The 23845-nt window shown below is 46.5% G+C and overlaps 1 protein-coding gene across 1 annotated transcript in view; it reads left to right on the top strand.

The window, feature by feature from the left end:
* LOC138268285 (Fc receptor-like protein 3) overlaps nucleotides 1–23845 on the top strand; it is a 494378-nt gene that overhangs the window by 382130 nt on the left and 88403 nt on the right. The window contains exon 5 of the mRNA XM_069217783.1: nucleotides 16562–16849. Within this exon, the coding sequence (XP_069073884.1) occupies nucleotides 16562–16849 (288 nt within the window). The remainder of the gene's footprint in view (nucleotides 1–16561; nucleotides 16850–23845) is intronic.

Here is a 23845-nt window from a genome sequence, read left to right as displayed (position 1 = left end):
TTTACCACCAGCCGTATTACGAGTCCATTATATCCTATGGAACTCGTAATACGGCTGGTGGTATATCCGTCACTTTACCGTCACTTTTGGGACGGATTAACACTCCTCCAAAGTTAGAATAACCCCCTAAGTGTGAATGTGTGTTTGGCCGGCCGTCTGCAGCCAGCCAAACACACATGCGCACTTAGGTTGCTCACAGTACAGGCCCCAGGCTTGTGCCTGAGTGACAGTGACTGCTGCTCAGACCTATCCTGACGCTGTGTACATGCTATGTTTAGCTTGTAAGCAACTCCCGTATTGCTGGGGAGTCTGTGCTGGTGTCCCAGTGAATGCTGAGACACCATAAGAGGAGCGAGATGACTGGAGACAGCAGCAGGGGATGGGCGGTGTGAGGTAAGTGTTTTCTTTATTTTAAATGTTGTTTCCCCCATTGACCCCTCCTGCCCCTCCCCCTTGACATATGCGGCAGCTGCCGCTGATTGTTACCTCTTTATTGGCTTGAAGAAATCTTTCTGAACATTACTTGCTGTCCCAAACCAGCCCCAAACCATCTGCTTCTACAGCATCTGAAAAAATCTGCATTCGTCAGAGGAACTCATCTTCCAGGCACCATTGTATAACACCATTGAAAATCAACCAAATTTTTGGATCTCCTCTAATCACTGCTGAGATGCGAATTCTGTGAAGTGGCAAAGTGGCAATGTGGCGCCAGACAAGTCAAAGCCTTAATGCTTACAAAAAGGTTTTATCTGCATGTGAGACTCTGCATGCAAAAATGAGTCGACTAAACAGCTTTAGAACCTTTTCTCAGCTCTAATTTCTTTGCCACAAATGCACCTTCCAACAAGCCTGTCACCTCTTGAACCTTCTCACATGGGAGATGAGCTACCATGGCCACTGTATCAATTTTAATTCCCAAATATTTGGCATTAGGTCCTTCTATCGTCTCGGGTGCCAAGGGATGCCAAGTTTATTCACCAACAACACAAATCCCTTACTGCTGTGTCAAATTCATTAGATTGTGGGTGCCCAAGAAAAAAAAAGTAATCCAACTAATGTTTCTTGTATTTCCAGTCCTAGAAACAAAACACCATTGAAGAAAACAACTACAGCTCTCAAATAATTTGCAACATATAGCACACCCAATGAGTAAAACCTTATCAACAAAAAGGTAGCCATCAAGGAAAATGTTCAAGAATTCAATGTCCATAGGGTTAACCAGCAACAATCTGAAGGCTGACTTTAGGTCACATTTTGCCAAAGTGCCCCTGCCCCACAACCTCTGATAAGCTCAAACAATAGATTCACTGATACAAATTGCACTGAAACATTTTCCCCTCCTATGAAATTATTCACAGATTGTCCTTCTGGACATGACAGATGGTGGATCATGCAAAATTCCCCAACTTATTTTTAGGGCCAACCTCCAAAGGTGAAACAGTCAAATTCCCCAAGGGCCAATCATTAATCGGACCCGTATTCATATCCTTCTTCACTTCTTTGAAAGTGTTTTCTCTTACTGTCAGTGGCATTTGCTTAGCAGATTTTAAGTTGTCCACAAAACGTCAAACTTTAGGTCCCTGATAACCAAGTATAAATCCTTCTATGAGACCGAGGCTAGCAGTGCTGCATCTCTTTTTTACAGGCCAGCTAATCTTTCAATACATGCAAGTTAACTGGTGTGAAATCCCATGTTACCAAACTGTTGACCCTCTATCCCTCCCCTGGGACCCTGGCACTGTGTTCTTTTGCTTCCCCCATACATTGCACAATATGGGGGGCAGAAATATCATGTTTTGTATTAGCATGAAAATTTGATGCAGTACCCCCCAGTTGAAGCCCCAGCATGCACCTGAGTTAAAACTTTGACCTCTTTAACCAACTCTCACCCAACCAAGGTTGGGACACCTCAGAAATAGCCCATAGCACACTGGTAAACCACTAGCTGTGTGTAATCATGCCGCAGGATGTGTGAGAGCCATAATCTGTTCTGAAAGCTAATTGTTCAGTCCATCCTAAGGCTTATCACTGAAAATACTCGACCTGGCTCTAAACTTCTCATGAAACCAATACCAGACGAATCCCCCAAAATCCATCTGGGCTTTTCTTACAATATCCAGGTTTTTGAAAATTGCTACTTCCATCTTGAGGAATTTCTCACACTACACACTAGCAAATGTCAGAAAAGCTGAAGTCCATGTATCCACATTTCTGGGCCACTTGATCCATACCCACTGGCATTTAGTAAGCTCTTTTGCCCCTCTCCAAGACTGTTCTGAATTGTGCATTAGTGCTTCACCTTCTCTACCTCTTTCCCTCCCATACCTGTCTAAAAGAGCACTTTGCACTTTCGCCGCCCTGCCTTCCTAAGTCTAACTTCTTCCCAACTCAATCTCAGCTCTCCAGGTCCTAATGAAGGGAGTAACCTGGTCCTTCTGTCCACTTACTTTTTGCTACGCAAACTGACCGTCTGCTCTGTGTTGTCCTATGAGTGCATGGCAAGGTGACCCTTGTGCTCTGGTATGTTGTTCATGTGCTGCTATTTTGCCTGCCATATGCCCAAATGCTTTGTTCCATTCCTTCACAAAATATATTTTTTAGGGAAAAGCCTGTGACTGCATGCGCTGGTGCATGCATCTCGCTTGGAAAACACTTTTGTGTACAGTAAAGGGCTTGGAGCCCTCCTGTCGCTCACTGTTTGTTGGCTTGTGTGGCACTCTTCTTTACAACCTCATAATTCGTCAACTGCAGGCCTGGCATAATTTCCGTTCCTCTCTGTGGTGCAGGGACCAAGCACTTATTGATTTAACTTAATCAGTGCCCGTCCACTGCTCCAGACATGATAGAGGTACTATTTTGTTCTTTTTAACTTCTAGTGCCCTGCAAACAGGTAGCTTGTGACTGGCAAAAACGTGCAGGACAAACAAAATTGCAAAGTTTTCATTTTTATAGCTAACTTTCTTTTATTTTGCCAACTCATCTTTTCTCAAGCTCCACTTATGTTTTATTTTGCTTTTGCTCGTGGGTGCTCTTCTCAAAATATTATCTTGTTTGAAATATTGCAATATAACGTTTCTTTATTATGTGTAATTTATGAAATGATGCTTTAACACATAATCGTGCAGTACCCCCCACTCTAATCTGCCCCACTACAATCTACCCCAGTCCACCCCCACTTTACTAGGCCTGGGCAAAATTTGGTGAGTTCTGGTGTGCAGAACTCTGCGAAGTGCTGAAAAAACTCTGCCGCACTATGTGGAGTTTGGGTAAACTGTGCTGTTTGCACTGATTTTCAGTGCAGGAGTTTCTCCTGCATTGTAAAATCAGTGCGAACAGCATCACGTGGAGTGCCAGAAGGTGCTAAATTCTTTCTGGCACTGAGTGGCAGCTTCCTCAAGGCGAGCGGTAGCTTTCTCATCACGAGTGGTCGCTGCCTACCGCTCACGTTCAGAAGTTTCATTCGTGCTCACCAATTTAGCGATTTCTCTTGCTCATGCTCGGCAACTTAATCTTGGCGAGCACGAGCGAGTGAAAAAAACTCTGTTCTGCATCACTTCGCAGAGTTTTAGGAACTCCGCTCACAGTGGGGAAAACTCTGCGAACTCCGCCAGCAGAGTGGAATTCTTTGCTCACCCCTACACTTTACTCCACATCAATCTGCTCCACTCCAATCCAAACCAGTCACCCTAATCCAGTCCAACCCATCCCACTCCAATCCTTCAAACCCACTCCTATCTAATCTGCCCCTCTTCAATTTGCCCCACTCTAATCCAAAAACATCTGCACCACTCCAAAATAATCTGCCCCACTCCAGTGCAAACCAATCTGACCCACTGCAATCCAAACCAATAAGAGCCACTCCAATCCAAATACATCCCCCACTCCCATCTACCCCACTCCAATCTGCCCCTCTCCAACACAAAGCAGTATGCCCTACTCCAATGCAAAATAATCTGCCCAACTCCAATATTCCTAAATTCAAAACAGTCTGCCCCACTATAATACAAAACAATCTGCCCCAATTTAATCCAAATCAATCTACCCCACTTCAAGCTGCCCACTCCCATCCAAAACAATCAAAACAATCTGCCCCACTCAATCTGTCCCATTCCAAACCAAAACAATCTGCCCCACTTCAATCCACCTCACTCCAGTCTGCCACACTCCGCTCCAAAACAATCTGTCCCGCTCCAAACAAAAAACAATGCACCCCATCCCACTCCAATCCACCTCACCCTAGTCCAATGACCCCACCCCATCCTAATTCACCCCACTGCCATCCACCCTAGTCCCATCCAGTCCATGCCACTCATCATCCAATATACCCCACACCTCACCAACCCAATACTCCACACTTCAATCTACCCTAATGCAATCTGCCCCAATCCAATCCAATCCAAAATAATATGCCCCACTCCAGTCTGCCGACTCCAATCCAAAGCAATCAGCCCCACTTCAATCCAAAACAACCTTCCCCAATCCAATCCATTTAAATCTGCCCCACTTTAATTGAAAACAACCTGCCTCGCCCAAACCTGCTCCACTATACCCTGCCCCACTCCAATCCTAAACAACCCGCTCTGATCCAAATTAGCCTGCTGTTACTCAAATCCAATCCACGTCACCTCACCCCAAACCAATTCACCCCACTCCAATCAACCACAATACAACCTACAATCCTGTCCACCCCACCCCACTCCAGTCCACCCTACTCCAATCCAGCACAGTCCAATTGACCCCACTCCAATCCAATACCACTTATTCCAATCCAATCCACACCCACTACAATCCAATCCACCCCAATCCACTACAGTACAATCCACCCCAATTAAATCCAGTCCCACCCACCACAACTCACTTCAATCCATTCCACCGCACTGTGGTCCAATCCACCCTGCTTCAGTCCATCCCACCCCAATTCAACCCACTTACTCCAATCCAATCCAACCCACTCCAATCCAACCCACCCCACTCCAGCCTGTCACCCCACTCAAATCCAGTCTACCTACACCACCCCAGTCCATCTCACTCCAATACAATCCACAATAATCCGCCCTCCTCCAGTCCAATTCATCCCGCTTTAAACCACCTTAACCTACTCCACTTCAATGCAGTCCACTCCTCCCCAATCAGTCCACCCCACACCACTCCAATCCACCCCACTCCACTCCAATCCAATCCACTCCAGTCCAATCCACCCCACTACAATCCAGTGAATCCAGTCCACCCCACACCCACTCCAAACCACCCCACTCCAGTCCAATATAATTTGCCACATTCAAATCCACCCCAGTCCCATCCACCTCATCCCATTTCCATCCACCCTGCATAAATTAACCCCACTCAACCCAATCCAATCCACACCACTTTACTCCAGTCCTGTCCACCCCACTAACTCAATCCACCCCAAACCACTTCACCCCACTCCACTCTACAACGCTCTCTGCCACTGAACCACTGAACTCTACTCATCTCTACAACACTCTACTCCTCCTACTCCACTTCGGGACATAATCACTGACACAATGGTACTTAGTGTAAACGACCATTTATTAGGACAGGATTGCATGTCATACATCAACATTATGTATACTGAAATTCAAACTGTTAACTTAACAAAAGCCCCCCACCCTTTGAACTTCTCTCTATCCTTCTTCCCTTTAATCCTTTCACTATGCCTCTGTTCACTCATCTTTCACTTCAATTCACCTACACCTTCCCCTTCCCTTTCATCCCGAACATGCTTCGGGCATCCCCCGCTATCATCCATCACCTGCTTCTTTCTGCCCCTGGAAGGGTGGCCAGGCCTGCATCTGACTCTCCACCCTCCCTCATCTACTGCCAACTAAATCCTGACTGAAACCTGCCCTGACTGGTGAAACCCCCCCCCCCCCCCCCAGAGCCTCACCAACTTTGAAAGTCAAAAACCCCAAAAACTCCTTTATCCTGTAGGGTGGGCGGGTGGACCAAAGTTCTCACATGCAAGCGAGCTGATGCGGAAGAGGCCGGTCCCCTTTTCCCACCGCATTACTTATACTGTCCCTAACTCCCTCCCCCACGTACCTTTCCCCCAATCCCTGTCCCCCCCGTCACTTCCTCTGCCCCGAATGATCCCCCGGAGAGACTAGAGTGAGTCTGCTCTCCACGGGACCCTTCATCGGGACATAATCACTGACACACTGGTACTTAGTGTAAAAGGCCATTTATTAGGACAGGATTACATGTCATACATCAACATTATGTATACTGAAATTCAAACTGTTAACTTGACAAAAGCCCCCCACCCTTTGAATTTCTCTCCATCCTCCTTCCCTTTCATCCTTTCACTGTGCCTCTGTTCACTCATCTTTCACTTCAATTCACCTACTCCTTCCCTTTTCCTTTCATCCCCAACTTGCATCAGGCATCCCCCATGCTATCATCCATCACCTGCTTCTTTCTCCCCCCTGGAAGGGTGGCCAGGCCTGAATCTGACTCTCCATCCTCCCCCATCTATTGCCACCCAGTGCAACCCGTTAGGCGTTGTGCTGCCCCACCAGCGAACCAACTGCAACATTGCACTAATTCATACCGCTTCTTGAAGCCACATCCTTTCCCCTAACAGATCCCCCACAATCAGGTGCAATTCCATCAGATAGTAAGCATTGCCCAGCTCTGAAAGATGCACACCATTGGCCCGAAAAAGACCGGATTCCCCTTCAATAATGCCCTCATGTCTCAGTACTGTGTGTCCAGAAGAAAACACTCATTGCTCTATTGAGCTTCCTCCGGACCCTGTCAATAGCCCCATGTTTGACTGCACCCCTCCATTTCCTTCTGGGTACAAGCTCCGTCCAGACAATGCACGTATCGTGCTTCCGCTGCCCAATCAACTCCAGATCCCGTTGCATTTGTTGCAGTAAGGTGAGCCCTGATCGTTTCACAAAATCATTTTCCCCCAAGTGCAATATCAGCAAATCCGGATAACCCCAGCTTGGCGTGATGGATGACAAAAAAGGAAGCAGGTTACCCCACCACATGCCACTCTTTCCCCACCATACCACTTCATGTCTGCAGCTCGGAAGTCCTAAAGATCGTCCATACATCTGCCTTTCGGCATACTTCGCTGTCCAATGTACAAATGAATGGCCCACCATCCATGTGACCATTTTCCCGCTCCTGGGGCCCTCAAAGCAACCTGAAAGAGAATAAATGTCAAGTCGACTTGCCACAAAACACTTATAATAGCTAAACATTTTGCTGTCCCACTCCCCTCTGCCCCAACTCAGGGTCGCACATAACGTTCACAACATCTAGACCTCCGCGTGCCGATCCGCTTAATCTGAGCCCAGTCCCACCCCAAGTGAGCTGCCACCGTAGCTGCACCTATCCAAAAAGAATGAGTCCCATAACACTGTGCCCTTCTGCCTACCTGACGCAGCGCAGTCTGCAACACTGCCAACAACTGAAAAGCCGTCACCTTCTCACCATTAGCATGCTGAAAAACCACCTTGCTGTCTTTATGCATCTGTGTTTGAAAAACACGTCACTCCCTCACCGGACAGGCCGCTGCATTACCCCCCATCTCTAACCAAGCCCACTTACCCCGTCCCATTTGGTCTGTCTTGGATTTACGCAACCATATCCCCAAACGCTCACCGCTCAAACACACCTCAGACGCTTTCACCCCGACTGTCTTCCCCACTCCGAAAAGCTCTGAGACACGGAGAGCCCCAAAAAACATTCACACCATGCATAGGCGAAACAGAGCCAGTTCATGTGCATCATAACAACACACTGGCAAAACATGCAACAATTCCAACAACAACTCAAATGTGATGGGTTCCCTCGCCGTTTTCCCAACACACCCCCTAGTCCTACCCCAACCTTTTAACATTTTCCCTAGGATGTCGTCCCTTGCTGGGTCCCAACCAAAAACCAACTTTCCGTAAAAGGAAACACCTGCCAATTTGCCTCCAATAGTTGCCAGCGACAAATCTTTACTGATCAAAAACAAAACAAAACGCATCGTATGAGCTTGCAGCACTGCCTCATCCTGCTCCCAAAAATTCCTTGCAACAGTCTCAAAATTCTGAAACTCAAACCATGCCAGCCAGTAATTTTTCTGTGAGGAATCCGCCAGCGACATCTCTACCAGTTCAATGATTCTCATGACCCCCATTCCCAAATGTCTGCCAGGACCGCCGTCTTGTATCGTTCCACCGCTGGTGCCAAACTTCGAAAACGGTGCCACTGTGAACAAGACAGGGAATCCACAATAGCATTATTGACCCCCAGAATGTGTGCCGTTTTGAATACTACATTCAGTGATAAACATTTGAGCATGAAAAATCTTTAAAAACGCAACCCTCTCACATCCCTTGCAGTTTGTCTGTTCACTTTATCAACAACTGTTATGTTATACACGTGGAACACCACCGTCCTGTTTGCCAGTTCATCCCCCCATACAGATAAGGCCACTAACAGGGGAAAAAACTCCAAGAAAGCAATGTTCCTGCCTTGTTGCAACCAGCGTGCCGGCCACTGCTCTGCACACCAACGTCCATCCCAAAAGAGACAAAAGCCCGTGGGCCCCGCTGCATCCAAGAAAATTTGTACCTGCCAAACAGTGTCCTCTTCTTGAAACATCATGGAGACCCCGTTGAACTGTGTCAAAAAAGTTTCCCACACCTTGACGTCCTCCCGGAGACCCATCGACACTCGGATCCTGTGATGAGGAAGGGAAGCGCCTAACATGGCCAAGCCCAGACGCCTGCAAAAAGTCCTGCCCCCCTTTCACAACCCTACATGCGAAATCCAGGTAACCCAACAACTGCTAAGCTCTTCTGTAAGGAGCGTACTTGTAGCAAAACTTCCAACATCCCGCCACCTTTCCCAGTGGTAAACAAGCCACCAGGTTAACCGTGTCCAGTTCAATGCCCAAAAATGTCAAAACACAACTTGGGCCTTCGGTCTTCTCAGGGGCCAATGGAACACCCATCTCTCTAGCCAACCCCTCAAAACATGCCAGTGCCCTACCGCGGTCGTCTGAGTCCAACCTTCCAATGAACAGGAATTCATCCAGATAATGAGTCACCTCCCTGTGACCACATACTTTAACAAAAACCCACTGTAAGAACATTTCAAAGAGTGCACAAGAAATGGCACATCCAATCGGGAGGACCCTCTCCACGAACATCGCTGCGTCCAACTGCATGCCAAGAAAACTGAAATCCTGCGGCCGAATGGCAACAGCCTGAAAGCCGCCTTAATGTCGCACTATCTTCAGGAGCAATTAAATCATTCACCCACTCTCCCTCTGGCCGAGACAGATGATGAATAAGACAAAACTCCCCCACCACTTTTTTGGGGACCACGCTCAGAGGGGAGATCATCAAGTCATCCATAGGTCAATCAAAAAAGGGGCCCGCGATCCTACCTCCTGCGACTTCCTTTCCCAATTTCTCTGCTACCACCAAAGGCATATCTTTGGCAGACTGCAAACTGTCTGCCCATCTCCTGTGTCTGGGACCTTGGTAACCTATCCGAAACCCCTCCAAAAAAAAACTTTCCAGCTTGTTCACTATGTCCCTGTCAGGGTACATGTGCAGCCAGGAGCGCAATACCTCTTGCTTAATTGGCGTAGGCGCCCTTTGGACCAGGAGTGCCTTGATCCCCTAGTCGCCTCCACTGTTCTGCAGGGCTATTGAGGGAGAAACATTGAGTAACCGGGTGCTTCCCCCGCATTTGGAGCACTCATGCTTGAATTTGCTGGGGTGTCTTGAACAAAGGCCTTTATTAAAGTTCCAGCATGCCCCTGAGGTAGATCCCTGTGATCGCTGTCCCATCCCCACCCCGGCCAAGGCGGAATGGGACTGAAAGGGTTTATAGAGTACCAGGAGCCCACTCGCCGTATTAGTGGAGGCCGCTGACTATGAAGATGCCATCCACTGCATCCAAAGCTCTGAGTCCACATCCCCTAGGCTTTCTCAGGATTCACACTAACCAACACCCGAAACTCCTCGTCATAGTTGAGCCATGCAAAACCCCCGAAATGCACCTGGTCCTTCCTAATAATGTCCATATATTTAAAGAGTGCTATGGCCCTGCCCGGAAACTTCACACAATATATGCTAGCATATATAAAAAAGGCAGAAATCCAATTATCCATAGTAACCGGCACTCGAGGTCGCCTGGCTAACTCCCATTCCTCCTCCTTGGACCCTTCCTTTGCTTGAATATCCCTATTCAAGAGCTTAAAAACACCAACATACTCATGCTTCCAAATCCGGGCCTTCGTCTTGCGAACCCAATGGCATTGCCAACCTCATATAAGGAAGCCTTTTCTTATGTCCTTCAACGGTCCCCTCACCGTCTGTTTCCTGTGGCATTGTGCTCGCACTCTTATCCACAACCTGTGCTTCCGGCAGGCCCCCGTCTTACCTTCGCCCACTTGTGTCGCACTCTCGTGAACGGAATGATCACCTACCCCAATAGACTTGTGCATCTTCGACACAGTCGTAGCCTGCCCACTACCCCATACCAACCACCATTCTTCCTTACCTTGAACTCTGGGCACAGCCCTATGTGGTGTCGTCAGGAATTGACACCCTCGTCTGCTTTTTTCGCCGTCCCTTGCGACGTGCCAACTGCCGTCGACACCTGTAAAACAGAAGTAGAAGAGGGGATTTCACAGCTCCTTCGCCCCTTATCCCCCTGTCACCTTGCTCATTTCGCCTCCACGAATCTCTCCTTCTTCCCATTCATCTGACTCCTCATCATCGTCCAATTCCAGCACCACCTCGTCGTTCATGGCACACTCGTCCTCCGCACCTCTCTCGTCCATCACCTCACTCCATTCGTCCTGGTCCCTTCCCACATGGCGCCTACCACCTCTGCTGTCTGTGCGGTCCCGTGATGTAGAGAAGGTTGCCGAAGGCTCCTCTATTTCTTCAGACCAACGTCCTGAGGCCGTGGTGCGCCCCGTTGGTGTCACCTTCTTACTGCCAGCCCCCTCTGCTGGCTTGTACTCTCCCCGCCTCTCATGGCTATGTGTGCCACTCGTGCCCGCTCCGCGTGGGGATCCCTCAGCCGCATAATCCTCTTGCCTGCCCCCTTTCTCCGTGGGGACCCAAACCCAACTCCCTAAATCCTCCCCAGGTGATACACTATGGGCCGCTCTCATGCCCCCCCACCTTCCTTTTTGGCTGCCTCCCCCTCTCCAACGCCATCTCTCTGTCCCCGCACAGCTTGGCCCACCTCGCCTCTCTCTCCACCACTGCCTTACTCTGCTCGCAGATCCTGGCCTCAATATCCACGGGTGACCAATCTAGGAGGGCATCTGAGCCAGAAAGGTGCTTCTGCACTACCCAAAAGTGGGGCCCCACCTGTCCCTGACCCTCCTCTCTCTATTCAGCCCCCACCCTGTCATCTGGTACCACTTGCTTGGGGAGGGTGTCATGCCCCACCCTCTGTCCAGAACCCGGGGCCCCACCCCTCGCTTCAATGGCAGGGTCGCTAGGCCCTCCCCCATCAATTGTGCCTGGGTAGCTGCCCAAAACAATGGGGCCAGCCCCCAGGCCCTCTGCCACAGCTGGGGCCCGCCCCTGCACAAGAGGGACAGGCTCAGGCATGCTGCACCACCTGCAGCGTGTGAAAGTCCTCCCCCCCTCCCACTACCATGCTGGCCAGAGGCCCCGTGGGGCCCACAATTGTATGTGCACCCGGGGGGGGGGGCGGACGCGCTGCATCCTCTCCCCCCCCGGCAGTGCGTCGCTTCTTCGGCCTCTTGGGCGCTGTGCAGGCCACCACACGCCCTGATGCCGGGTGCGTAGGGCACGACATCCCTACCCAGGCCTGGTCGAGGACGCCATGCCTGAGTAGATCCACGCGGCCGGCCTCGCCTATCAGGTGAAGCGCGGCCCTTACCGCGGCTGAATCATGGCCTTGAGCCATTTAGAATCAAAGCACTCCCTTATCAAGAACGCCCTACCTAGTTCCCAGGGGACCGACCAAACTTCCCACACACTAGCGAGCTGGCGCAGAAGAGCCCGGTCCCCTTTTCCCACCCCCTACTTATACCACCCCTAACTCCCTCCTCCAAATACCGTTTCCCCAATACTTGTCCCCCCACGTCACTTCCCCTGCCCCGAATGATCCCACGGAGAGACTAGAGCGAGTCTGCTCTCCGCTGGACCCTTCATTATGACATTCCAACAAATCCACTGTGCGAAACCCTGCTCCCTTACTCCTTCTGACACACCACTAACTTTTTGCCATGCTGAGCAGCTGCCACACTGGTGTACAACATGCCAAACACATTGCCAAAGCCAATAGCTCTTGTATAGACGAGACCTGTTGGCTTTGCCAATGCTTGTTTTCTGGATGGAGCTACTCTCCAAGCCCTGGCTTGCCTGCCACAGATCCCCCTTCTGCTTCCTCACGCTTTCATTCCTTGTCACAATTTGACTCCTCCCATCTTTAGGACTGGTGAGGCTTACAATGCTTTGCAGCTCGGCGTGCCCTCATGCGACCTGCTTCACTGCCCCTACTGTCACTGGTGCTGAAAGCAGCTGCCTCTTTCCACCGCAGGACCTGTAGCACTAACGCTGCGGGCTCTGTGCACTGGCGAATATATTTCTATTAACACAAGGCAGGGGACAGGTACTTCTGCTACTTACTGCATGCTATTCCTCCTTCTTGCACAGTCGCCGGTAACACCTTCAATGTCAGTTCCTCTGACATTGTATCCACTTTACCAGGAGCCATCCGCTTATCTTTAGCTTTTCCCCGTGGCGTCAAAGAGGCGAAAATAGCTGCCACCTGCCTCCAGCTACTTCCTTTTGGGCGGTGTCATCCTGACCCATGCCTGGGAGAGTGCTTCCGGCTTGATAAGGTCATCACACCTTCTCTCACATATAACCTCTGTAAGCCTTCCTGAACCACCTCGGACAACATTGCTGAACTGCAAAGAACCTACCTGACTAGACAAAAACAATCAAAGGGGCATCACACAGACAAGCAGCTATTGATGAATGAGGTCAACTAGACCCAAGGGAACCATAAGGTTATCTCACCCCCACCAGACAGGAACAACTAATGAGGATGGAGCGCACAACATGCCTGAAGGCCCCAAGGGGGGAAGCAGTGAGATTCTCTCCCGGGGCCCCATCTCACCATGAAGTGGATGCATTCTTTCTGTCGCTATGCCTTCATCAAAAGGTTTCCTTGTCTTCATCAGGCACTACAGAGCTTCGAAGGAAGAGATCTTCTTGAACTAGGCCTAGACCTGCCTCATCACCGCCTCTGTATTAATTGTAGAAGGTGTATATTCGAGGTTAGCATATTAAGCATATTAAGCCATTTTGGCTAAGAGAAAGACCACCCTAAGAGACGTATACGTACGTTGAATAACAGACAGCGGACCCCATTACTAGCACTACCAAAACTTACAGACAGCATTGTAATATCTGCTCAAGATGATCATTTGCTGACCAACTGCTTAGTACCGCTCAAATAGACACTGTAGCATCACATTGCATACCTACGGAAAGGGCTGCAGGCAGCACTGTGACTGCGCACCACCAGACCCACTAATCAGTATAATTTCTTTCTGCTGCTCTGCATGCCCATGCCCCACACTGTGAGACCCGGACAGCCCTGAATACTGCCTGTGTCATTGTAGTTTTTGCTTATATTTGTTATTTATACATAGGCCTTTTTCTTCACGCATGAGTTGTAGGAACCATAAAGCCCATATTGGAGTCACTGAACAGATGCTATATCATATGTATTTGACATACTTTCGATACGCATTACTGATAATATTCCTATGCCTATCCATACTGTGAACATCCATGTGTCAATAAAGAAGCATTAAGAAAATCCTTCACTACAAAGCATCATGAACATAGAAGATACGCCACAGTAAGCTTTCATGATACTGACCTCTATTTTGTTACCAAAGACTGCATTGGAGTGTTAATTACACATCAGATATGTTTGATGTTTTTGGCTTTCTTTTGCACTGCTTATTTTATTCGTGTAAGTATGTCAATGTTACTATTTAAAATAGTACGCTGTGAATTACACCTCAATTTATCCCCTATTCTTCCACCAATTTAGGGTTAGTGGCAGCAGTTTTGAAAGGGATAATCAGATAGTGTTTTCTCTATCTCCACCACTGCCAACCACCACACTCCTGTTATGTCAGGATCAGGGTGGTATTCGTCACCGATCATAGCATAACCTTGGTAAGGTGGAAGGATGGTGGTGGATTCTGCCAGCATGAGATGAGGGTGGCACTCCTGTTTGGATATTTCCATGAGCTCAGGAAATTCCAGAAAATTGTCCGAGCCCCAGTGACCGGCACAACTAAAAAGAAATCTCCTCCTAGTAAGGCTGTTTATTGTTTGGTATGGTGGCATCTAAGGTGCGGGGACCAGGCCTAGCTAAATGTTGGTTTGATGACAGAATGGCAGCAAGTGAGAGGATAAACTTGATAAGGGTTGGCGCATTGGCTGCACTGGGTCTGTGTTTGCTTGATGTATATTGTGTTTGGAGGCAATGAAGGTACTTCTTCGAATTACTACTCAGTTTCTTTGGGAAACCTCAGTGATTCTTTTGCCATTACTACAGATGCTATTGGCACCAGGAAGTGATTCCGCACCGATTCCCCTGCCTACTGATTCTTCCACAAGTTCTAGTTTGCTCACGCCAAAGCAGGGTGGACTGGAAACCCAAAGCAACCCAGGGAAATTTTGTCAGACCAGCCCCCATAGGGTGCATAGCGAGCGAGTGAGCCTGACAACTACAAGAGGTCTTGGGGGGGGGGGGGGGGGGGGTTTACCCCCAAGGGAATTTTTCATGATATAGTCAATTGTATTACTTTTTAAAGCATAGTAAACAATGACTGTACAGTGCACAACGATACTGCAATCTTCAAAGGGGCTTTTCAATGATTTCCTCACCATCATTATACAACAATTCCTCTCATCTCTCCATAGCCCCTCTATCTCATATATTTCAACACACACATACACACACACACACACTCTATCATGTGGGTGTAAATCAATTTATAGAAAATGTTGCGTAAGACAAAGAGAACTACAAGTCACATGTCATCCTTCCTGGTAGGCATTTTTTAGGAGTGCTTGTTCTGGGGAAGCATAAACTGAGGATTCGTAAGGTAATACAGCAGTTAAGGTTTACTTTGCTAATAAGAATCTGTTTCTACCCAAACAAACCCTTTATAGCAAAATTAGGACAATGAAAGGCTGGGAAAAACAACTTTCTAACTTGTACTATGCTGTTTGTATGCATCTCTTTGATGGCAGTTCATAGCTCACTATGCTAGATCATGAGTGTAACCTATGCACTACATAATAACAAAAGCATTTCTGTGACAAAAGCAGTATGCCACTGAACACTGCACATAAATTACTGTTATCCGCATAGTACATGTCTTTTTGCAGCAGGCATATTAACCCTCTGTGCTACCTTAAAAGAGTAAAAACTGTCACTAGACAAAACTTAGATCTTTCTCCAGCAGGTACATTAATCACCAAAGCTATCTTGGCACTTTTATTGTTGCCTGAAACTGTGGCCCTCCAGTAACAAAAGCGGCCCCCAAACCTTACAGCCTCCCGGAGAAACACCTGATTCCCGGTAGGTCAAGTCCGGCCTAGGGCAATAGTAACGTTGGCATGCTGATGATTCCACATTCATGCTGATACTCACCAATGTGCTTCCATCCTTTAGTCACATCCCATCCGCCAATGCAATCAAACTTGACTACCACCAACAGGCATGGCAGGGAGGTGGAATGGTTTAGGTCTTAGCAGAGATGATGTTTTCTCCCAGGTCCGCGTAATGCCATTCGTTATTAGTGTATGGAATTCCTGCTTTGGCCATATTCTTTTCTAGGTTGCACAACCAAGTAATATATACATGTATGTGGTGTTTTATAGCGTGAACCTAGCAATCAGGCAACAGAGACTATTATGATTTCACTCAATATCTCACATCATGACATTTGTGCACAACACCTAACAAATTTCAGTGATTGTATTAATGCCTTTAATTTTGCATACAATGTTATAAAGACCCTTATTTCATATGGTCAGGGACAATATGCTATTGATGGTTGATGATAGTGCAGGCGCCCAAAGCTGGCACCATAGCTGCCTAGTCCTGATTCCACCTCATGCCTCTTTCGTCCACCACTCTACACCCTACAGCCCCTTTGTTTAACTATTGGAGGACCTTCTTTTATCTGTGCTTTCTGTCTTTGTCTCTGTTTTTTCAATCATTCTCTTCCTCCTTCATCCCTCTCTCCTGCCTCTCTATATCTTGTTCTAAGTCAAAGTATTATCATTAAAAATAAGTGCTGATCCCAAAAATGAGTGCCAGTGAACCCCACCTGCAACCATCTGCTCAAATTAAGCACAAGGTGTGGTAGATTAATTTACCCCTAGGTAGTTCACTGCCCAGTAAAATCTGCGGCCCTTATAGTGACCAAACTTGCAGAATGATGCTTTCCTTTCTGCTTTGTAACTCTGACTTTCCCAATTCGCTGCAGGTATTCCTGTGTCAGGTATTTCAGTTCAGATCGAACCTCACGGTGGCAAGGTGGTCGAAGAAGAGAAGCTAGTGGTCACATGCACTGTGTCAGAAGGTACTGGGCCTGTCACATTCTCCTGGTGCAGACAAGACATAGATGCATGTCTTCAGCAGAAAACAACATTTTCAAGGCAGGTGACATTTGTAATGGATTCGATGATGGAAGAGGATGATGGTCTCTATTATTGTACTGCTTCTAATGAGAGAGCACCCATCGAAAGTGAACAAATACAGATATATGTAGAAAGTAAGTACCAGCTCCTGAAAAGAGCTTTCTTTTTCAGTTAGTTTGTAACAGTATTAATATACATGATGTGATAAAATGTGATCTTCTCAGACATACTGGTAGTGGCATCTAGAGGCAGATATTAATAAACGTTTACGTTGGTTTGTGTCAAGTTTTTGATGCAGGCCCAATGCAAAACCCTGGTATTTATAAAGTAATGCAAATGGCTATTTAGATTGCTTTATTAAAAAAAAAAATAAAAAATAGAACAATGCATCAGAATGTGCTACCTTGCATTTCATTACAACAAGTAGGTGTTCAATGAATGGTGCATTGGCATTCCAGTGCATTCCAGTGCCACAAACCCACATCTACAAAGACATGTAGACCTGAGTTTGCACGAAAATAGTGTACCTACCTAAGGCTGGCACAAGGAGAAATATCTTTATTTTTCTTCATTATTTCCTCTTTGCATGTGTGCTCCAGAACACATTCAAAGAGTGAATAGTCTCCAAGGATACTTTTTGTGTCCGAAGATACCCCTACTGCACAAAAACTATCCTGACCTAAAAGTAGACACCCTTGCACCATGGTGCAAGGGGGCCTGTGTTGGTGCTAGGCAGTCACAAATGTACCAGTGCATGGAAAAAGCAGAACTACATCATTTTTAGTCTCTGCGAGATATGCTGTGTTCAGTATAGGGGCTTAAGCCACGCCCAATCTTGTAAATCGTTCTTTGTTGTGTTTGTCTTAAATGCTTCACTTTTATTGGTGCATTGTGCTAAATGTCCCTTCTTTGTGCTATAAGTTCCCGCCTAGGGAGCATTCACTAAGAGAACATTTTTGTTGGCCCTCACACTACGTCACGCTTCCCCCAGTGTGTGATGGCCTCGTCCCAATCCTCCCGTCTGGGTTCAGTTTTCCCTTTAATACAAGCCGCGATCCTTTCTCCTCCCGGCTCGATGTCATGCTTCATGTTCGATGGTATGTTTTTTTAGGTCGAGCCTAGACAGTGCGCGTGTGCTGTCTGCAAGACCTATAGGATGGAGTATAGGCATTTGCGCCCGCTTACCGCTGCCTATGACGCTGCCTGTGACTTGCAATAGGTTAAAGGTATTGTTGCTCTTGTTGTGCTGCCTCCAAACTGGTTTGGCAGCTGATATGTCACCTCCTGTACTTGGCTGAAGAGCACCAACCAAGTACAGTTTAATTACGCATGGAATGTTTTTATGTTGTTTGGATGGACTATTTTTCTTTGTTTCATGCCTCTTGTGTTTGTCAGTAAGCACTCGTGTTCATGCATGCGGTTCGTTTTCTGTGTTTGCCCATCACTTGGTCCTTACTTTACATAATCAGTAATTACTAGTAGTTGTGTTGTGCGTGCCCTTTGTACTTTTTTTCTTGCTCTGTATAGCATGAAATCGACCCGAAAATGAATCCTCAACAGCGGCTCTCCCGGCACAGCAGGAGAGCCAATACTTCAATATTCACTGCACTCTGGGAAACTCACCCCATAATGCTTTGCAGTCATTCCTTTTACAACATATTTTTGGCCATAACCCAGCCTGAGGTGGTCCTAGGGCAATGGGACCACCACCAAAACATTCAGAACAATGGGATCTTTCTGTTCAGGCCATCTTGTGAGTCACACTAGGTGAGAGGGGGCCCAAAAATCATAACCTCTTCCACAATTCAGTGCATTTAAATTCTCTCCTAGCTGAAACTTTTTTTTTTTTTTTAAAGCCCAGAAGAGTTTGTGTTAGAATGCCCTTGCTTGTAATAACATTCTGACAGCCTTGCTCAGCTTGCAAATGTGTAGTGTACTTTGTTCTCTGAAGGATGATAATTGCTCCAAGGCCCTACTAACTCAGTTAATATTCTATGCACTCAAGGGGCTGATTATATGATTACACTGCAATATTCCTTACAATTCTTTTTTTATGTGAATCTACCCTCTAGGGGCTGAATATATATTTACATGGTCATGTTTCTTCAACCATTACAGCCTAACTCCAATTGCATGCAGGAATGCACAAATGCACTTTATTTCTGATAAAGGTATAATGTGCTGCATGGCTAAAAATGTATTATGTCCCAAATGCGCGATTGTCATTATAATTTACAACACCAACAGCTCTATCGCTAATGCGAGACCCACTGAATTGCAAATGTTTGTTTAACTGTTGAGCCTTGTTTTCGTTTTGTGTCTTTCCTTCTGGCATGTCAGATGTGGCGCTTTGAATTGGCTCCCTTATGTCAACTCTTTTACCTTTCATTTTCAATTTATGTGTCAAGAAAAGTCCAGTTATGATTTTACAATGCTAATAGCTCTAATTTGAGCAGATGCGAGACCCATTTCATTGCACATGCTTGTGTTTTAGGTGGAAGGGATTTTGTGGTGCGCGGTGTGCTGAATGTGGACGGCATTGATTTTAAAGCCCTGTATTCCTATTTGAGTTGCTATGAGATGCTGTTTGGTGATCTCTGTTTCAGATATTGATTCAACGCTGTAATTGCATCGGCAAAGCACAGTGCGGTCATTTTGCCAAACAGTTTTGAAGATCACAGCAGCGCTGCATTTTAGACAGTGAAACGTTACCTACTGGCGAAAAAATCGACTGTATCCGCATTAAAAAATCCGTACTCTGTGAATCGATCGTCAGCGACCTCATTGATAGCAGCCCTCCCCTGTGTTGACATTAGCATTGCTTTTCTGCAGTGTGTGAACATCCCGTCATGTTCCATTCTCCCCACATCTAAACAAACTCGAGTTTTTAGGAGCAGCCAGAGATGCAAAAGACATTAGTGCCGCAGGCACATGGAGCCCTGTGGCACTGTGTGTCACGCCAATAAGCAACAGCAGTCGTAGAACCTGCTCGTTTTCATATTTTTTGCATGCCCGTCAGACCCTCCGTTTTATGTTTTAGTGGAGTTCCGGGAGGGCAGGAAGACCTGCCTGCTTCATAACTATCCATGTATGAGTAGCTAGTGCTCGGTTTTAAAAGACGTTGTATTACCACCCTTTGATAAGTTCTTCCCAGTAACCCTTTACAAGCTGTATTCTCAGGGGCGCCCCCCCCACCCCCTAAATATATTTTCTGGTAAATAGTTGGGTATGGGTATCTTCTGGTAAATAGTTGGGTATGGGTGCTTTCAATCGGGGGTGGTGATGTATCATTCATATTTCACCAGAAATGTTGACATACACACATCCAAAAATGAACATTCTCTGTTTTGAAAGTCCTCAAAAATGTTGGTTAGTTTGTAAAATACTGTGTTTTCCCTTACTTAATGACCCTGCCAATTTCCGTTCTTCTCCCATTCCACTTCCCCTTAGGCCCCTCTCATATGCCCTGCTTGTGGTATAATGAATTTTAACAATGCATTCAAATGTGATTGTTAGGAAATCTGAAGCTCAAACCCCCTCCAACCTTACAGACCAAGCTACTCCCCTGCTCTCAACTGCATTTGTTTAGAGTTTAGAACTGGAAGACTTGTGTTGCTTTATGTCCCCTGCTCCTACAAGTCAGCCTGCCAAAGTTGCAATGGGTTGTTTGACTAGTTACACGGACTCAGCCCACAACCTCAACAAACCTTTCTCCAAGATACGTCTAAAGGAATGATTGTGCACTATTTATTTTTATTTATTGAATTCATTCGGTCTAGAGATCTAGGCCATTTTGAGTAACAAAGATAACAATCATACATGATAAAATAGTATTTGTTAAAAAAAACAAGATAACAATAAAAAAAACCCAGTAATAATCAGGACAGTATAACAATAAGATCAACAGGACTAAGTATTTGATTATAGATAAAAAGTACAATAAATAAGACATGGCTAAAATATTAAGAATAAAAAGATAAAAGATAAAATATAAAATTCTGTCTGACAAACCAATGTGTGCAATTGTTTCCCCGTAAGACCTGGCCCTCGTCAATCCTCATATAGAGGCAAAAAAAGAACAGTTGAGACTCCTTCTGTCGACTAATGACAGGATGGCTCACATGCCCTTTGAAACAATAAGCCTACGCCGGATGTACCAGGCCTCCGCTAAAAATTTGGTAACTGTAATAGCTACCACGGAGGATGAGTCGTATGTACAGATTCTGGTGGCGTTTGCTCTATCATGTAATGACATATTTTTGCAGAGGGGAATGATCCACCTCCCTCTGGGACTTTTATACAGAGGGCAGAAAAATAGTATATGCTCTATTGTTTCTTTGCAATTTTGGCAAGAGATACATCTATCATTTGAAGCGATGTTAGATGACCAGTGAGCCGTAAAACCATTAATAGGCAGTGTACCATATCTTAGTTGGAGATATAAAGCATGGGCGTACGGAGGCATGGGAAGGTTCAAGAAGTTCTCAGGCCAGGGCTCGTGCTTGAATTGGAGACATTCCATTGTTAGGCTGCCCGCCCCTTTTTGGTGCAAGGAGTCTTCGTTAACTTTCTCCCAATATCTTTTTGTGACAAGTTTCTTTGCATTATCAGGGATTTGATCCGGATAGTTCCAGTAGGAAGGAAAACCTATTTTGACCCAGGCAGATTTCATTTCCTTCAGCCATGGGATTTTCTCCAGTGCCTGGGGGGTGGCTATGAGCTCTCTTATAGCCAACCTATATGGTTCGAGTTCAACAGATTTCCATAAGCGGATCCAATAGGAGAGAGGCCTTAGGGCTGCTGTGGTTTTGATACTGTTTAGACCTAGGTCAAGCCTTAGAGGGGTCATTGGTGAGCCCATACCTAGCCGGGCAATCTGTCTAAGGAAATGGTTTTCCTTGGTTTGCAGAGTATCAAGGTTTTTGTGGGACCCCCAAAGTTCTGCTCCATAGAGGGCCGCTGCTCTGATTTGGACATTGTAGATCTCTGCAAGTATGTTCAAGGGGGGACTCGGAGCCTTTCTCGATCTACGGACAAGGGCCCCACCTCTCTGGTTATAATGAGAGCCCCTTTGTCAATGGCTGCCATCCATTTGCCTGAGGTCGATAGTCTGAAACCCAAGTAGTCGAACTCTTCTACTTTCTCCAGTGGAATCGAGTTCATTTCGATGCTGACGCGCAAGCGTTTCTTGGAGGTACTATATATCATGAGTTTTGTTTTCTTAATGTTTACATCCAGACCATAGTCACTACAAAAAACACAGAATTGGTTGATCAGGTTTTGGATTCCCATTGGCGATTTAGATATCAAAATTGTGTCATCTGCATATAGCAGACACAGGATTTTTTTCCCAACCAATTTAGGTGAATCATTTATACAGTTCTCTAAGTAGTGGATGCAATTATTGATATATAGCAAAAAAAGAGTGGGTGCCAGAACACATCCCTGTCTAACTCCTTTTTTAATAACTACGGGGTCAGTCAACTCACCCCCCTGGCCACATCTAATTTGAGCGAAAGTATTTTCATGCAGTTGAGCAATGAGTTTCAGGAGACCAGATGGCACTCCCATGTTTGATAATGTTGACCACAGCAGGTTCCGGGGGATCAAATCAAATGCGGCTCTGAGATCTATGAAGACCACATAGAGATTACCCCTCCCCAGGTCAACATTCTTCCTTTTTATTGACATGAATCTTAGGGCTTGGTCAATTGTACTCACTGCAGGTCTAAAGCCTGCTTGTAGGTCAGAAAGAGCTTCGGACTCCATAATCCATTCCTCAAGATGGAGCAAAAGATGCTTTGCATAGATTTTTTGGGAGTTATCAAGGAGACTAATCGGACGATAATTGGCAGGGATGTTCGGATTTCCTTTTTTAAAAATGGGTACTATTTCGGCCCCTTTCCAAGTGGGAGGAGCGGGGGCCCCTGCTGCAATAGCATTGCAGATAAGGTTGAGATATGGTGCCCATATATCTGGTCTTGATTTGTATAGATCGCCTGGGATCTTGTCTGGGCCAGGGGCTTTTCCCCATTTCAATGAGTCTATTGCTGCTCTTGTTTCGGTTAGAGAGAATGTGATCGGGGTAGTCTCATGGTTTATTGGGGCATCAGGGGCCCACAAAGATGTTTCAGAAGGCCCTTCATATAGTTGCCCAAAGTGCTCTACCCATGATGCTGAGAGGATTGATGAGCCAGGTGCGGCAGGGGAGTTGCTACAGTCATCAGTTATTAGTTTCCAGAACCTAGATGTGTCATTAGATTTGGCAGTCTCCAAAATAATAACCCATCTGGCCTCTTCCCAACTTCTGCGTGCCTTAGAACATTCCTTCTTATAAACTTTTCTGGCTGTTCTTAACTGCCCAACATGGCCATCTTTTATTGCTCCCAGGAGAGACAGTTGGGCTTCTCTGCAACAGTTGTCAAACCAAGGAGCGCACTGCTTTTTGTTAGATTTATTGAGAAACTTTTTTGTGAAAAGATGCTTTAAAGATTGGAACAAGTCAGTGTGGGCTGCTAAGGCTCTGTCACCCTCCCCGTTCTCATTTAGGCGGATCATACACTCCATCTGGTTGGCAAGCAGGTTGTAAATGGATGCCAGGTGATTAGGGGAAGAATTAACAGATTCCCATTTTAGGTTGCGTCTGTTATTTGTTAGAGCCAGCTGGGAGGCATGGCTCTTGGAGTAGGGCACAGTAAACGAAGGAAAAAGTCCTCTGGTTGATAAAATCAACGGGTCATGATCACTCTCAATTTGCTTTTGAACCCTAATATCAAACATGTGGCTCCACAGTCGGATGTCAAGAAGTATATAATCGATACGACTGCTGAGCCCTCCGCGCCTAAAGGTAGCTTGTAGATTTACATCCGAGTGTGAGCGACCATTGCAGGCTCGGAGGCCATGGGCTAGTGTGATGTCGGCCAGTAAGCGCGCGGATTTATTCAGCCTTGGTCTTTTGTTGGAGACTAGCTGAGGGATGCCCCAATGGGCATCCTCTTCTTTACATATTCCTTGGACTAGAGGATTAGGTTCAAAAGTGACATTAAAATCCCCTCCAATCAAAACAAAGAAGGAAGGATTGTTTTTAAGAAAACTGTCCAAAATGGACAGGACATCAGAATCAGTGTGGG

The sequence above is a fragment of the Pleurodeles waltl genome, chromosome 12 (genome assembly GCF_031143425.1).
Source record: "Pleurodeles waltl isolate 20211129_DDA chromosome 12, aPleWal1.hap1.20221129, whole genome shotgun sequence".
Taxonomy (NCBI): Eukaryota; Metazoa; Chordata; class Amphibia; order Caudata; family Salamandridae; genus Pleurodeles; species Pleurodeles waltl.
Note: the sequence above shows the minus strand (reverse complement) of the source record. Positions and strands in the feature narration are given on the sequence as shown.